This window comes from Leopardus geoffroyi, chromosome B1 (genome assembly GCF_018350155.1).
Source record: "Leopardus geoffroyi isolate Oge1 chromosome B1, O.geoffroyi_Oge1_pat1.0, whole genome shotgun sequence".
NCBI classification, from domain to species: Eukaryota; Metazoa; Chordata; class Mammalia; order Carnivora; family Felidae; genus Leopardus; species Leopardus geoffroyi.
In genome coordinates this window covers 199319653-199335541 of record NC_059327.1, presented here as the reverse complement: position 1 = coordinate 199335541, position 15889 = coordinate 199319653, and the positions used below count along the sequence as shown (strand labels likewise).

At 49.7% G+C, this 15889-nt stretch overlaps 1 protein-coding gene across 6 annotated transcripts in view; it reads left to right on the top strand.

The window, feature by feature from the left end:
• STX18 (syntaxin 18) overlaps positions 1–15889 on the top strand; it is a 123113-nt gene that overhangs the window by 93389 nt on the left and 13835 nt on the right. For all 6 annotated transcript variants that reach the window (XM_045474568.1, XM_045474566.1, XM_045474571.1 and 3 more), the window contains one exon: positions 6567–6682. In XM_045474568.1, the coding sequence (XP_045330524.1) occupies positions 6567–6682 (116 nt within the window). The remainder of the gene's footprint in view (positions 1–6566; positions 6683–15889) is intronic.

Genomic DNA, 15889 nt, shown 5'->3' with positions numbered 1-15889 from the left:
GACTCCTGATTTGATTTCGGCTCAGGTCGTGATCTCACTGTTCATGAGACCGAGGCCCACACCGGGCTCTGTGCTGACAGCACGGAGCCTGCTTGGGATTCTCTCTCCCCCTCTCTCTGCCCCTACTTTGCTCGTGTTCTTTCTCTCTCTCAAGTAAACTTAAAAAAAAAAAAAAGTAGAATGGACATCCTTGCCTTGTCTGTTTAAGGGGCAAGGATTTAGTACGATGCTAGCTGTAGGTATTCTGATATATTCTGATATAGCTGCTCTATATCAGGTTAAGGAAATGCCCTTCTTTGTCACGCGTTCCCAAGACTCCCCTCTGGTTCCGTGATTTGCTAGGAAGACTCCTAGAAATGCTGCTGGACTCATGGTTAAAGCATACAGATTAAAAGCAGCAAGGCTAAATAACAGGCATGTAAGACAAAGTCCCGGAGAAACTTAGATGAAGCTTCCAGTTGTCCTTTGAAAACCGCACCTAATTCTCCCGGCAATGAAAATGTGTGATGTCGTACGGGGTATTGTCAACCGGGGAAGCTTGCTAGAGCCTTGACACGCACGGTTTTCACTGGGAGTCAGTCACGTAGGCACGGAGCACCCAAATAGCCGACCTTCGTTACTCCGTCTCCAGTCCCTCCAGAGGTCAGGTCTGCACAGTCTGGTCCGAGGCCCCCATCAGAGATCACATGGTTGGCATAAACTCTCTGGTGTGGTCCAAGGCTCCAGGTATACAAAAACACTGCTTATCAGGCAGGATATTCCAGGAGCATGGAGGTTTTCTTCCAGGAACTGGTCCAGGGCCAGTTTCTTTCTAACGGGCAGAGTTGGCACACCCCAAACCTGCTGAGTCAACCTTTTTCTGCACACCTTCTAGTCCTAGTTTGTGAACGGTTTTTATCTTGAAGGGATCTTGAATTTTTCAAATGCTCTTTCTGCATCTAATGAGATGATATTGTGGTTTTCTTCTTTTCTTTTAATGTAGTGTATTACATTGATTTAAAAATGTGAAACCAACTTTGCATACCTGGGGTAAACCCCCTTGGCCATGATGCCTGGTTGTGTTTATATATTATTAAATTCGGTTCGCTTATATTTTGTTAAGGAGATGTACATTTATGTTCGTGAAGGCGTTTGTCTAGTTTTCCTTTCTTGTAATGTCTTTGCTGGGTTTCCATACCAGAAACTCACAAAGTCTGTAATTGTTCTCTGTCCACTGGTGTTCGGGTCTTCTGTATCCTGGCCTTTCTTCTCATTTTAGGGAGAAACATGGAGTCTCTCACCACAAAGTATGCGGTGAGCTGTGGGTTTTCTGTCAGCATCTTAGCAGTTGCAGGACGTTCTCTCCTGTGCACAGTTCTTCCTCTTGTGTGCTTTGCCCCACAGCTGTGCGTGCACACGTTTTCGTGACGTCTTTCCACGTCGGCGTAGCACTCCCAAGGTGATACAGCCAGTGCCACAGCGATGGGCGTTCGGATTCTTTCCAGGCTTTGACTGTACTACAGTTGAATTACATAATTGTTAGTTACAATGAATGGCCTTGTACAAACCGTTTCATATTGTTGCTGTGTCTGTGGGATAGATTCACACAAGTAAGATTGTTGCAGTGTCTGTGGGATAGATTCACACAAGTAAGATTGTTGCATTAGAGAGTAATAGGTCTGTAAATTTTTTTAAAAATGTTTTATTTAGTTGAGAGAGAGAGAGAGAGAGAACAAGCAGGGGAGGGGCAGAGACAGAGCGGGGTGCAGAAGTTTGGAAGCGGGCCCTGCGCTGATAACAGCGAGCCCATGTAGGACCCAGACTCACAAACTGCAAGATCATGACCAGAGCTGAAGTCAGACGCTCAACCAGCTGAGCTGCCCGGGGGGCCCCGATACACATCACTAGACGTTACCACATTTCCCTCCATGGACCTTAACACCATTTGGCATTCATACCCATCAGTCTGTGAAAGTGTCTGCTTCTCCACAAACTGACCAACCTGCTAGTCTTGTGATTTTTTGCCAGTCTTCCAGAGCAAGAAATTATGTCCTGGTGTAGTTTGTAATATGTGTTATCTTTTTAAAATATGTTTTTAATATATTTTAATGTTAAATTTTAATATATTTTAATTTTAATATATTTAATACATGTTTTTGAGAGAGAGTGCCTGCATGTGTGTATGAGCGGAGGAGGGGCAGAGGGAGAGAGAGAGACTGAGGGAGGGAGGGAGAGAGGGAGAGAGAATGAATGTTAAGCAGGCTCCACACTCAGCACAGAGCCCAACTCGGGGCTTGATCCCACAAGCATGAGATCACGCATGACCTGAGCCAAAATCAAGAGTCGAACTCTTAACCAACTGAGGCACCCAGGCGCCGCATGCATTATCTTATTTTGAGTGAGAGCAAGCATCTTTTCATATGTTTATTTTTTTTTAATTTTTATTTTTTTTATTTTTTTTCAACGTTTATTCATTTTTGGGACAGAGAGAGACAGAGCATGAACGGGGGAGGGGCAGAGAGAGAGGGAGACACAGAATCGGAAACAGGCTCCAGGCTCTGAGCCATCAGCCCAGAGCCTGATGCGGGGCTCAAACTCACGGACCGCGAGATCGTGACCTGGCTGAAGTCAGATGCCTAACCGACTGCGCCACCCAGGCGCCCCTCTTTTCATATGTTTAACAGTTTTGGGTTCATAGCAAAATTGAGCCGAAAGTGCAGGGAGGCTCCGTGCACCCCTCCCTGGTCCCGCTCACTCACATCCCCTGCTGTCGGCATCCCCCACCACTTCTGGTGTGTTTTTGCCGGGCAAAACAATATATCAAAAAATTTTTATGTAGTTAAATTCATCATTTTTTCCCTTCTTGCTTCTGGATTTGAGTCATACGAACTTTTTTCCACACCTAGCTTAGAGAAGCATTCACCCGTGTGTTTCTCCCTTGTGTACGATTTATTATGTCTGTATCACTTGTGCGTTTGGACTTGATCTTGGTGCGCAAAGTGAGGAAACTTTGATCCTTCAGCCCCCTTACTAAGCTTGTATCGTGTGATAAATATCTACATACATTCGAGCCTCTTTTTCAATTTTCTGTCAGTGGTTTGTCAGCCTTTCCAGGCCATGATACCGCTCTCTCGTGTAGGCTTTTTCTGGGCACGTTTTGCTGGAAACATTCTCACGTCTATAGCACAGTTGAGTTTACAGTGAACACCACCTACCTGCCGTCAATCTTACCGTTTACGTTTTACTGCACGGTGCTTAGTCCTCTTACCTTTATGTCTTTTACAGGGAGTGGTGAGCATCAGCAGCTCCATCATTAAGTACAGTTGGATATTTATTTACAGTTTTTCCTAACATCCTTGCATGTTTCCGAGTGAATTTCATAATTGATTTGGTCTGGCTTCAGGATGGGGGAGGGGAACCTGCTGATATTTTTATTTGGATCGGTATGCTTACATTTATAAATTAATTTAGGGAGAACCGACATCTTTTTTTTTTTTTATGGCTAAAATAAATTTGTTATTTATTTATTTGTGTTTGTTTCCAGTTTTTATTTAAATTGCAGTTAGTCATCAAGCCCCGCGTTGCGTTCTGCACTGACAACGTGGAGCCTGCTTGGGATTCTCTCTCTTCTCTCTCTCCCCCTCTCCCCCCTCCCCCGCCAAAAACAAATAAACATTAAATAAATCCCAGTTTATATACAGTGTATTGTTAGTTTCAGGTGTAGAATTCAGTGATTCAGCACTTGCATATAACACCTGGTGCTCATCAGAAGTGCCCTCCTTAATCCCCATCACCTGTGTAACCCATTCCCCCTGTCCTCCCCCCGTCCTCACCCTCACCTCCACTCCAGCAACCCTCCGTGCGTTCTCCATAGTTGAGAGTCTGTTTTATGCTTCGCCTCTCTCTTCCCATCACCCATGTTCATCTGTTTTGTTTCTTAAATTCCACGAGAACTGACATCTCTATGATATTTCTTTTTCCAATCCAAGAACATGATATCTCTTTCCATTTGTTGTAGGATATTTTTATATCTTTGAAGAAAATCTTTTAGTTTTTCACACATAGGCTTTGGGCTTTTCTTGTTCAGTTTATGCTGTGATACTTGTCATTGTTGTTTATCTATTGTTTTGGCTATTGCAAATGGGGTCTTTTCCCCCTGAATCTTCTCACTGTAAGCCTGGCCCTTTTTGACGAACATTTAAGCCATTGTTTTGTTACTACAAGCCGTGCTGTGATGGATATGTCTCTGTGTGTATTTGTGATGCTTAGGATAGCGGATAGATTTTCCAAAGGTGGCTGCATCCAAACATATCGCATCCCACATGGTCTTACTAAAATCGACTTCGCCACTGCTCCATTGAGAGGGAGATGTGAGGTCCGTGTCCCTCTCCTTGAGCCCGAGTGGACCATTGTCACTGCCTGGGCCGTGGTGTAGGACAGAAATGACAGTGTGACTCCTGCAGCTATTATAAAAGGCACTGCTGCTTCTGCCATTGGCTCAGACGCTCCTTGCGCTGAGGGACAACGTGGCCCCTGACAGGGAGACGTGGCTCCGGGCCGGCACCCACCCGCAGTGGAGCCTTGTGAGGGAGCCTCGTCCCGATGAACCCACCAGCCTCTGGCAAGCCTTTGGGTGACGCAGACCCAGCTGCCATCGGGCTGCACCCCGTGAAGGACCGGGACTCGGAACCGCCCCGCCGAGCCACTCCCACATTTGTGGCCCCAGACATGCTGATGGACGGTACCCATAATTGCTGTTTCAAGGCACTGACCTTTAGGGTGATTTGTTTCCCAGCCGTAGTAGCTGGATGTTTAGGACGGTTGATACTATTGTTATTTTTGAGAATTCTTTTATGAATGTTGTAGCAGAGCAGTTCCTAAACAGCTTTTCTCAGAACCCTTGTCTTTTCCCAAAACTCCATGAAAATGGTCTCTGCAGCCAGGTTTTTTGGAAGAGACGTCCTTTTGGGAAATTCACAATGTATATTAGGATATTAAAGACTGAAAATGTGTAGAGTAAAATACCCATCTAGTAAAATACCCACCCAGCTTCCTCAAATTCGCTTGACCACAAGTCCTTCTCATGGGTCCTGATGGGTAGGATCCTCTTGATGGAGTTGTTCGGAGCGTGGCCTTGGAGGCAGGTTCCCTGAGGTCACGTTCCGGCCCAGCCATTTACTGACCGTGTGACCTGGGAGAGTTGCCTAACTGCCATATACCTCGGTTTCCTCCTCTGTAAAAAGGTCATTAATACCATTACCTACCTCATAGGGACGTATGGCATTCAGTAAGTGTGTCCACACAGCATACTTAGAAAAATGCCCCGTACATAATAAGCCCTCAGTAAATGTTAGCTGGCATTAGCAAGATCATCCTTACACGTATTTACATTGTTCTTTTTATTTATATGCTTTCTGGGTGGTCATATAGAACTCCTCATAGGTCATTCTGGCAGTCCGCCTGTCATTGCCGTAGTGCTGTGTGGATTCCAGTGAAGCTATTACAAGGCTTGTTTCATAATCAAGTTTTTTCTCTTACTAGCTCATTACTGACCGTTGTAAGGTATCCATTCAGGCAACCTGTATTTCCCTTTTTTTTTTTTTTAATGTTTATTTTTGAGCGAGGGTGTGCAGTTGAGGAAGGGGCAGAAGAGAGGGGGACAGAGGATCCGAAGCAGGCTGCACGCTGACAGCAGTGAGCCTGATGTGGGGCTCGAACCAACGAACCACAAGGTCATGACCTGAGCCAAAGTTGGATGCTCAACCACCTAAGCCACTCAGGCGCCCACAAGCTGTATTTCTTAAACACTGAATCCCGGGTACTCATCTGGGACCTTGGGCTGTGAAGCAACCACGGCTTACGGCCCAGACCCCTGCTCCGAGAACACACACCCCTGGGGAGTGGGGCAGGCAGTAAACAAGTGAACTGGGCCATTCCAGACCGGTGGCCGCTGTGAAGACAAGGGCTGTGGCACAGGGGGACGTGGGGGAGCCTGTCTGAGATCACAGGGTCGGAGAAGGCCTCTCTGGGTGAGTGCGATGAAGCCTGGCCCCCAGGTGAGGCCGTGCGGCCACAGGAGGAGCCCTGGGGCGGCTGCCACGTGCAGAGGCCATGGCTCCTGAGACCAGTCGCTTCCATCCGGTGGATATTTAAAGACTTGTGCTTTTATAGTTAACTCTTCTAAGAATTACTTACACATACTACATAACGTGTGTGCCTGTGTGTGCATGTGTATGTATTTAGCCACACTTTTGCATTGGTGGGAAACAGCCAGCTCCTGGATTGAACAGTCAGCTTTTGCCACGCAGCTGTTGGGTGTGGTGTCGGTCTGTGGGGCAGGATTGTGCGTTCTTTCCTTCGTCTGTTGACTGCACTCGCCCCCCACCACCCCCACCCCGTGCAGGCAGTGACGCTGGCACCTTGTAGTGAGTGTCCCACGGGAGGTGCGTTGGGATGGCCGCTGGTTAGCAACTCTGCTCTCTGGCGGAGAGCACAGAACAAGTGTGTGGGGGTCACGTGTGACTGCGTGTGTTGTCAGGACAGAATCTTGTAGAAGCAACTTATGTGATTGCTAATTATTTATTTAGATCTAAGCTGGAACCGGAACCAAGGACAAAGACCAGGGAATCCGTGTCTTCGGAGAAAGTTTCACGGAATCCTTCGCAAGACTCTGAAGAAAAATCTGTCACCGAAGAATATCCAGGTATGCATCAGAATCTTCCTTATGACACGTTGGCACAAATACGAAGCAGACAAAGAAGGAACACAGTCCTAGACAGCTTGTGGTGTTTGTATTTGCATAAAGCGAGGGAAACACAGAAGGCCCAGCTCTTTTCTGTCCCGGTTGGAGCTAGTGACTGTCGGGCCGGCACAGGGGGCTGCTGCAGTCACCTGGGAGCTGGCGGGGTCCAGGGAAGGGGCCTGAGTTGTGGTGCACCACGAGGGTGGGGACTGGAGACTGAGAACCAGGAAGAAAAGAAGAGCTCTCTGCCCGAGGAGTAGTGCATGCCAGTCTCAGGGGCCCCGGCACCCACGTGCTGCGCCGTCCCCGTGATCTCGGCATGCTGTTAGCGGTGACCCTGCCTGGCCGCCGTGTGTGGACAGCGTGTGCCTGGTTTGCTGTATCTCAGGTGTGGCGGCCGTGGAATTTTGCTTTGCGTGAATCCCGGGATGCTGGTGATCCAGGGGCCGAGAGCCAGTCCCCTCTTCCGTATTGTCACAGTGGCTCTCGTTTACCGCACGTCTCCCAGATGCCAGGCACTGCCCTGAATCTTTACGGACATCACCGCCACCCTTAGAGCAGGCCTCTGGAATGCGTTTCATGGACCTGTTTCTCACATGAGCCTTCTGAAAGGCTCCGAGAGGCTGGGAAACTGAAAAGCTCATAAATGATGGACCCAGGATTTATACGCCTCCGCATCTGATTTATTCCCTGCTTTTTACAAGAGAGGGGATTCAGAATGCAGCGTAGGAATGAGCACCTGAAAGATGCCAGAGGCCCTTTCCGTGGTTGGGAAGCGTGTCGGGGGGCAGGGAGACTGGCGTCTCACCAGCCCCTTCACTGTGCTGGGTTCCTGCTGGGGCATCAACAGGTCGAGTCTCCTTGGGTCTTTGAGGTGGTGCTGTCGTCATTTATGTGTGAGGAAACCGAGAAACCAAGGAAGGGGCAGCACCTGAGTCACTCTTTGTAGAGCCCGAGCCCGTCCTCTCTGGTGGCTGCCTTGACCCCGTGGGCCAGAGGCTTTGCACACCTCCGTGTCCACTGGTCCCTAACGAGGGAGAGCCCCGACATCACTCGTGAACTAACGGGGCCTGCCCTTCCTAAGACAATACACAGGGATACCGTGTTTGCATTTACTCAAACCAGACACGGCATACTCGTTTAATCATTCATTCATTCAAGAAGTATTGTTGGGGCTGACGAGAGTGGGGAAAAGCCAGTGCAGATTCTTGGGGCCCAGCTGAGGGTAGATCTCACGTGAAGAGATGCAGCCAGTCTGCCCTCGCGGAGCCGGTAACAGGAGAGATTGGGCCTGTCAGAGAGGTCAGAGACCTTGATATTTCAGTAAAGACCCAAGGGCAGTGAGGAGCGAGCCCCGTGTCTCCTGGGGGGAGAGTGTCACAGGCAGAGGACATTGGAAGTGCAGAGGCCCCGAGACGGGGGCCTGCCTCATGGTGGGGGAGCAGCCTGGAGGCTGGAGAGCAAGGGAGAGGGCAGGGGGCCACCCAGCCGGGAAATACCCGGGCACCAAGGTCACGGAGTCGAGGACTGTGTTACGTTTTTTTTCTTAAATTTTTTTTTAATGTTTGTTTATTTTTGAGAGAGAGACAGCGTGAGCAGGGGAGGGGCAGAGAGGGAGGGAGAAATGAAATCCAAAGCAGTCTCCAGGCTCTGGGCTGTCAGCACAGAGCCTGATGTGGGGCTCGAACTCACAAACCGTGAGATCACGACCTGAGCCGACGTCGGACACTCAACTGCCTGGGCCACCCAAGTGCCCTGGGGACTGTGGGTTTGACTCTGAAGGAGGTGGGAAGCTGTGGGGAGGTTTGCACAGAGCACTGTCAAACCCAGTTAGAGCAGGGCCCCTGTGGTTGCTCTGTTGAAGACAAATAGTGACGTTAAGAGCCTGCTGCAGTCACCCGGAACAAGGTGCTGGTGAGCACACACACATGGTGGCAGGGGAGTGGGGGGACGTGGTGGAGTTCTGGGTTCGTTCTGAAAGTAGAGCCACAGAAATCGCTTCCTGTACGTAGACGTGAGAGGCAGGAGGGGTGGAGGAAGGCTGTGGCGGTTTTGACGAGGGAGAGGTTTGCTGTCCTTCCCTGAGATTCGGAGATGGGTTTGATCAGGAGCTCAGTGTGGGGCTCGTTGACTTTGAGATGCTTGGCAGAGAGGTTGGTCGGGAGTTGGGTTTTTGAGTCTAGAGGTCAGGGGACAGGTCTGTAGGCAGCACCGATCCCCTGAGACAGGCTGCGGTCCCCCCAGAAGGAGGATGGGTAAAGGGAAGATGAAGGACCGAGGCCTCCCAGCACCTCCTGTCTTCCCTGCTTTATCCTTTTCCCCGGCACGTACCGCTAGCCTTCTGTTTGTTGCAGTCATTTATATTCTTCAGGACCTGTCTCGCCTACTAAAACGTAGCTCCCACAAGGACAGGAATGTCTGTGTTTTGTTCACTGTTCTCGCGCTGGCACCCAGAACAGTGCCTGACACCGAGGAAGTCAGTAAGTCTTCGTTGAAGAAAGCGGAGGAAGACGGGGAGGGAGGGAGGTGATTTGAAAGGCTGATTGCCTTTAGTTGCTGTGGAAGTGTTTCCTCATGTAAAAGGAGCTAATGCCTCTGGGCAATAGAAAGTAAACGGTCAGAGTAAAAGAACACTCCCTCAGTTGATATTTTTATTGTAAAGTCAGCATTTGTTGTTTTATAATCACAAGTTATCACGAGTTATTAGCCCACCATATATTAAAATGGGAAAACTCTCCAGTTTAGCTTCTGACCCCTGCTTAGGACCCAGAATGGTTTGAAGACTGTCTCTTCTGGGGCATCGTGATCCCAGCTCCAGCACCTACTGGCACTTCTGAGCACCAGCTCCCCCATTTAAAAAAATAACTTTTTTTGAGAGACAGAGAGACAGGGAGTGAGTGGGGGAGGGGCAGAGAGAGAGGGAGACACAGAATCCGGAGCAGGTTCCAGGCTCCGAGCTTTCAGCAGAGCCCGACGCGGGGCTCAAACCCACGAACTGTGAGATCATGACCCGAACTGAAGTAGGACCCTTAACCGACTGAGCCACCCAGGCGCCCCACCAGCTCCCCCATCTTTAAAATGGGAGTGATGATACCTACCTTTCATGGGTACAGGGGGGAGGGTGTGAGGTTGTCATCGGTGCTGCCTTTGTTACTGCTCTCCTTGTGTGTTGAGACACTCCCCCGCTCCCGTCTTGGTCCTGGGGTGTCTTTCTGAGCTGCCCTATGGCCAGTCCTCTCCTGCCTTTTCCCCTTCAGCCTGGCACCTGCCTGCTTCTGCTGGCTCAGCCTCACTGTCCCCTCAACTCCACAGGCCACCCTTTCCTTCAAGGTCATTTGGTGATGCTCGTTATGCAGGCCTCTCTTCCTTGGTTACATGGAATCCCAAGGAGTAATAATATCTGAACTGGCTCTTGTTAAAAATGTACACAGTGTACTGTATGCATAAATCCCTGCGTGTATAACAGATTTCTAAATACTTCGTGTTGTTTTTTGCCAAAAGAAAGCTATTACCATACTGTAGCCCACCTTTATCTAGTTCCTGTTTGCAGGGGAAGAAAAAAAAAACATGGCTGCAGCATGGTGTCATGGAAGGGCTTACAGACTGGGCTGGTTTCACAGCCTGGCCTCTGTCCTGGGCTGTGACCTGGACAATTTATTTAAACTCTGAGTCTGCACTTTCTTGTGGTACCGTGTAGCCGTGGTTTGTTGTGAGCATTATGTGAGCTAGCTTACCAAACCGCACATCTTACATTAGCGTGTGGATCCATCGCTCAACACCAAGGACTGGGCCATATCCTTCTTCAGATTTAGCACTGGGTGTCAATTAGGTTTGCTCAGATACCAAATGAGATTAAAATGTAGATTAGGAAGGGAGTTTTTTCTGTTCACCAGCTACCTGATCTTGTATACAGAAAATTTTAAGGCGTCTACCAAAATAAAGTAGTAAATTGGTTTGTCCAGGTTGCAGGATATAAAATCAATACACAAAAATCAGTTTAATTTTTAGATATTCTCAGTGAACAATCTGAAAATGAAATTTAAGAGGCAACAATTCCCTTATAGCATCAAAAGGAATAAAGTACTTAGGGAGTAAATTCAACCACAGTGTAAAACTTCTACTTTGAAAATTATAAAACATTGTTGAAAGAAATTAAAGATGACCCAAATAAATGGAAAAACTTCCCAAGATCGTGTCAATATACCCCAAATTGATCTATAGTTTTAGTGCATTCTTCATCAGAGTGCCAGCTGGCTTCTCTGTAGAAATTAACAGGTCGATCCTGAAATCCATGAGGGATGTACGAGGAACTCAAGATGACCAGAACAGCCTTGAAAAAGAACACATAAGAGGACTCACACTTCCCAACTTCAGAACTCACAACAGCAGCAGTAACACAGGGTACGTATAGGATAGGTGTACAGAGCAGCGGGCTTGAACTGAGAGTCCAGAACTAAAGCCGTGTATGTGCGGCCAGCCGATTTCCGACAGGCGGGCCAAGACGCCTCACTGGGGTGGGAGCAGTCCCTTCAGGTGGTGCCGGGAGGAGGGGACAACCACACGCACAAGGGCGGCTCCACACTTAACCTCACCTTATACAAAAGTTAACTCAAAACAGACCAAAAACCTAAACGGATCTGGGACCTAAAAGCTCTTTGGGCTGAATCTTCCCGACCTCAGATCTGACCAAGGATTACTAAGGACAGGACACCCAAAGCACAAGTGGCAACAGGAAAAGCTGAACAAATGGGCTCTCGTCAAAGTGAAACCCTTTTCTGCTGCTTCGACGGGCAGTAAAGCTAGAAAGTGAAAAGATCGCCCATAGAGTGGGAGCAGGTGTGTGTGGGTCCCACACCTGATAAAGGGTCTGCGTCCAGAATGTACAAAGGATGCTTTAGACCCAAAAACAAGATGATAAATTAAAAGCGGGCAGAGGATCTGAACAGAAATTTCTCCAAGGAAGACATACAGGTGGCCAATGCACATGAAAAGATGCACATCGTTGGTCCTCAGGGAAATGGACATCAAAACCACAACGAGATGCCACCTCACACCCACCAGGACGACTACGCAGAGACAGGCACACCTCAGAGTCGCCGTGGATTCGGTTCCAGACCACCACACGGAAGGGAGTCAGAGGAAACTGTTGGCTCCCCAGTGCATATGAAAGTCATGCGTACACTTTATGGGGTCTGTTCTGTGTGCAGCAGCATACGCGTAAAAGGACAGTGTGCATACCTTCATCAAAAAATACTGCTAAAAAAATAAAAAATAATAAAAAAATACTGCTAAAAAAAATGCTGTCACGTGAGCTTTCAGTGAGTCATAGTCACTGATCACAGATCACCCTAACAGGTGCAGTAATCATGAAACAGTTTGAGATACTGTGAGAATGACCAAAATGCGACACAGAGACACGAAGTAAACAAATGCTGTTGGAAAAATGGTGCCAACACACTGGCTTGATGCGGGGTTGCCGCGCACCTTGCATTTGGAAAACTAGCGCAGTGCACGAAAGTGAAGTCCGAGTCCAAGGCGAAGTCCAAGGTATGCCTGTGATAACGAGCGTGGACGAGGATGTGGCGAAATCAGAGCCTTCGTTCAGGTGGAAGCTCTCCAGGCAGAGGATCCAGCCAGTGGAAGGGTCGAGGGGGAAAGGGGGCCTGGCACATGGAAGCACATGCACACACCCACGGTGGGGAGGCACAGGAGGAGACAAGATGGAGGCAGAAGGTGCGTGGACAGGCCGTCCGGGCCGCAGTGAAGGTTTCCCTCTGATTCTGTGTCTGGACGTGTTCAGGCTGAGGATGGCAGGTCTGGCACGCGGTCCAAGCCTCTCTGCTGCATGGAGTGGGACGGAGTGAGGAAGAGGTGGCCGCTGTGGGCCTGTCCGGACAGATTGCGATGTGGGCGCTGGGTGACAGGTGCATGTCAGGGCAGTGGTGGAGACGAGGTGGTGGGCGGGAGGGATGCTCCAATTCCAGCCGTAGTTTGCAGCTGCAGACGAGTGAGTAGGTGGGATGGGACATGTGAGGGACAGAGCACCAAGGCTGGGGGCTTGAGCAGCAGGGTGGGGCGACTGCAGGGAGGAGAGAGGGAGGAAGAGGAGTCTGACAGCAAGACTGGGAAGAGCGGGGGGCGGGGGTGGGAGGCTGGGGGAGAGGGCGACACCAGGATTCTCGTCTATGCATGCTAGGTCTGAGCCGGCTGGTGGATTTTCAGGTGGAAACTGCCCGTTGTGGGAGTGAGCCTAGAACTCGGGGAGAGCCTCAGGCCTGGAGACGCTTGGGAGTCATGGGGAGGGGTCACGTGGAGCCCCAGGCTTGCATCCCCCCCACCCCACCCCGAGAGCCCGTGGGGAAGGGGACAAGCCGTGCCCACCTCTGTGCGGCCCTGTTGTCTGGAGGCCCGTGACATTTCATCTCCATCCCGACCTTGATGCTGGGGGGTCATTCTTGTTCCCCCAACTGTCCCCCACTTAGGGCCCACACATCTGCCCATGGACGTCATACTAAGTGGATCTACAGGTGGAAGAAGGCTTTTTAGGTTCGGGCTACAGGGAGTCTTTTTGTCTCATCTTTTCGGTGTTTCATTTCTCCTCTGAAACATGAGCTGTATTCTCAATAATACTTTAGTGTAGGACTAGGCGGTGTAGTTCTAGGCAGAGGGTGCCTTCTTGCTTGCCACATTCCCGACTTTTAAAAAGCCACTAGCTTTGTGACTTTTTATTTAGTCTGGAGTTTTATTTAGTCTGGAGTCTCAGTTCCAGCCCCTGAGAAAGTGACGCGTGCCCTGAGAGAGGGCACAGGTGGGAAGAACAGGGTCCACTCAGAGGGGACTTCAGGAGGCAGTGTCCTGAGAAATGAGTCTGGACCGAAAATGGAAGCTTTATCCTAGGCAGAGGGAACGGCATGCGAAATACTCCGAGGCCAGAAAGCATGGAGCCGTGTGGGACGCAGTTAGTGCAGCACGTGCAAAGGGGAGGGTTCTGTGGGGACTGAGGCTGGGCCGTGCGAGGGCCTGTGGGGCCGAGAGCTTGCACGTGAGTCTTGGGGCCGGGCCACTGGAGGTCTGCGTCGAGGACGGCGTGAAGAGCACTGTGCTTCAGGCCAGTTTTTATGACAGCAGGTCGGGGTGGCCCCCGGTGGCTGTCCGTGTGAGCGTGTTGTGGAGCGCGCGTCCTCTTAGCAAATTCTGTGTCCCAGCTCAGAGCTCCTGATGTGAATGGACGCTTCTCATCTTGGTGTTCTTCTCCGGAAGCAACATCAGAGGAGAAGCTGGACTCGGCTCCCATAACGAGGTCAAGCAGGAAACACAGGGCCCTTGGGGTGGGGGTGGGGTGAGTGAAATGTGCACAGGTTCCTGCCTGAAGATGGCCTCTCAGAAAAACACCCGCCAGTTTCTAAAGGTGCTTTCAGCCTACGTTTTATGTATAAATTCTCCATGTTTATTATATTTACATGTATATTTAGTATATATACATCATATAAACTTTATAAATACAGTTCTGGCAAAAACAGCCTTTTTTTTTTTTTTAAACCTGCACAATGTTCTGGATACATGGAGGCTTTTTGTGATGACGTATCTGGAATAATAATACCTAAATTGGTGCCATCATACATTCTTTTCTTGTATCATAGTCTCAAAACCAACACTCTGGACTTTCGCCCATCTCACGGGGCCGAGACCAGCTATGGGAAAGTTACTGAGGTTTAGGGAGGAAAGAAAAAGAAGCCGTACCCAGCGCCAGGCTCACGAGCCTAGAGGCACCGCTGAGACACCAGACACAGTCATCTTTAGAAAGAGAGACCCCACAGGGCGCCTGGGTGGCTCAGTCAGTTCAGCATTCGACTCTTGGTTGCTGCTCAGGTCGTGAGGTCACGGTTCATGAGATCGAGCCCCATGTCAGGCTCTGGACAGCGTGGATGGAGCCTGCTTGGGATTCTCTCTCTCCCTCTCTTTGCCCCTCCTCTGCTAGCTCTCTCATAAAATAAGTAAACTAACTTACAAAAAAAAAAAAGACCCCATTGCAGTCTCCATCAAGGATGGGTCACTTCCGTCCACTGCCCTGTTCCCACTGCACACCCCTTTTGACCTCGCGGGCCTCTCTAACGTGCTGGTGCAGCCCTTCCTAGGAGCCCCAAGCCATTGGTGCACTTCATCAAGCATCCATCACGCACTTGTGATTGCACTTAAAAAGTTCTCTAAAAGGTCCAGTCAACAACAGTTGATGCGCGGGCGCCCGTCCCGGGGTACACCCGGAGCCTCCAAGTATGGACTGGCACACGGAGCGATTGTACCACGGAGAGATCCAGATGAGCAAAGGGTTATCCATGGGGTGACGGGACATGAAGAACCATGTGTCCTTGCAGTGGAATATCCTGTAGCATTTCAAGAGAATGAGGCAGATCTATGTGACGGATACGGGATAATCTCCCAAATACAGTGAAGTCCTACACGGCAAGTTTTATAAGCCACTGTGTACACACACTGGATTGAAGTTGGGTGGGGGGGGGGGGTTGGTGCAGAGAATTACATAGGTGTTTGTATGCGAACACACTGGGTAAGGTCTGTGAGGCCACATCAAATGCTAACAGTGGTTCCTTCTGGGGGAGGAATAGGATTAGGGAGTGGTAGGTCCTGGCTTGGCGTTTTTGTTTTTTTTTTTTAAATTTTTTAACGTTTATTTATTTTTGAGACAGAGAGAGACAGAGCATGAACGGGGGAGGGTCAGAGAGAGGGAGACACAGAATCTGAAGCAGGCTCCAGACTCTGAGCTATCAGCACAGAGCCCGACGCGGGGCTCAAACTCACAGACCCCGAGATCGTGACCTGAGCCAAAGTAGGAGGCTTAACCGACTGAGCCACCCAGGCGCCCCTGTCCTGGCGTTTTTTTTAGTGAAAATACCCTTATATTGCAGTGTTTAAACAGTAGAGGGAGGGCATGCGTGAGCTTGTGTTTTGTGGTAAAACATACTTGAAGACTGGCCCTTTGGTTTGCAGCCATTGCTGAAGTCACTGTGGCACTGAGACTGTGCAGGGGGCGCCTTCTGCCCACGCGCACACACGTGGGCACACGCACACGCACATAATGCACACACAAGCTTAAACACTGTAGAAAGGTCATGGCACAGCGCCTGCGTATGAGCCAGCAGATAACCGAGTGTG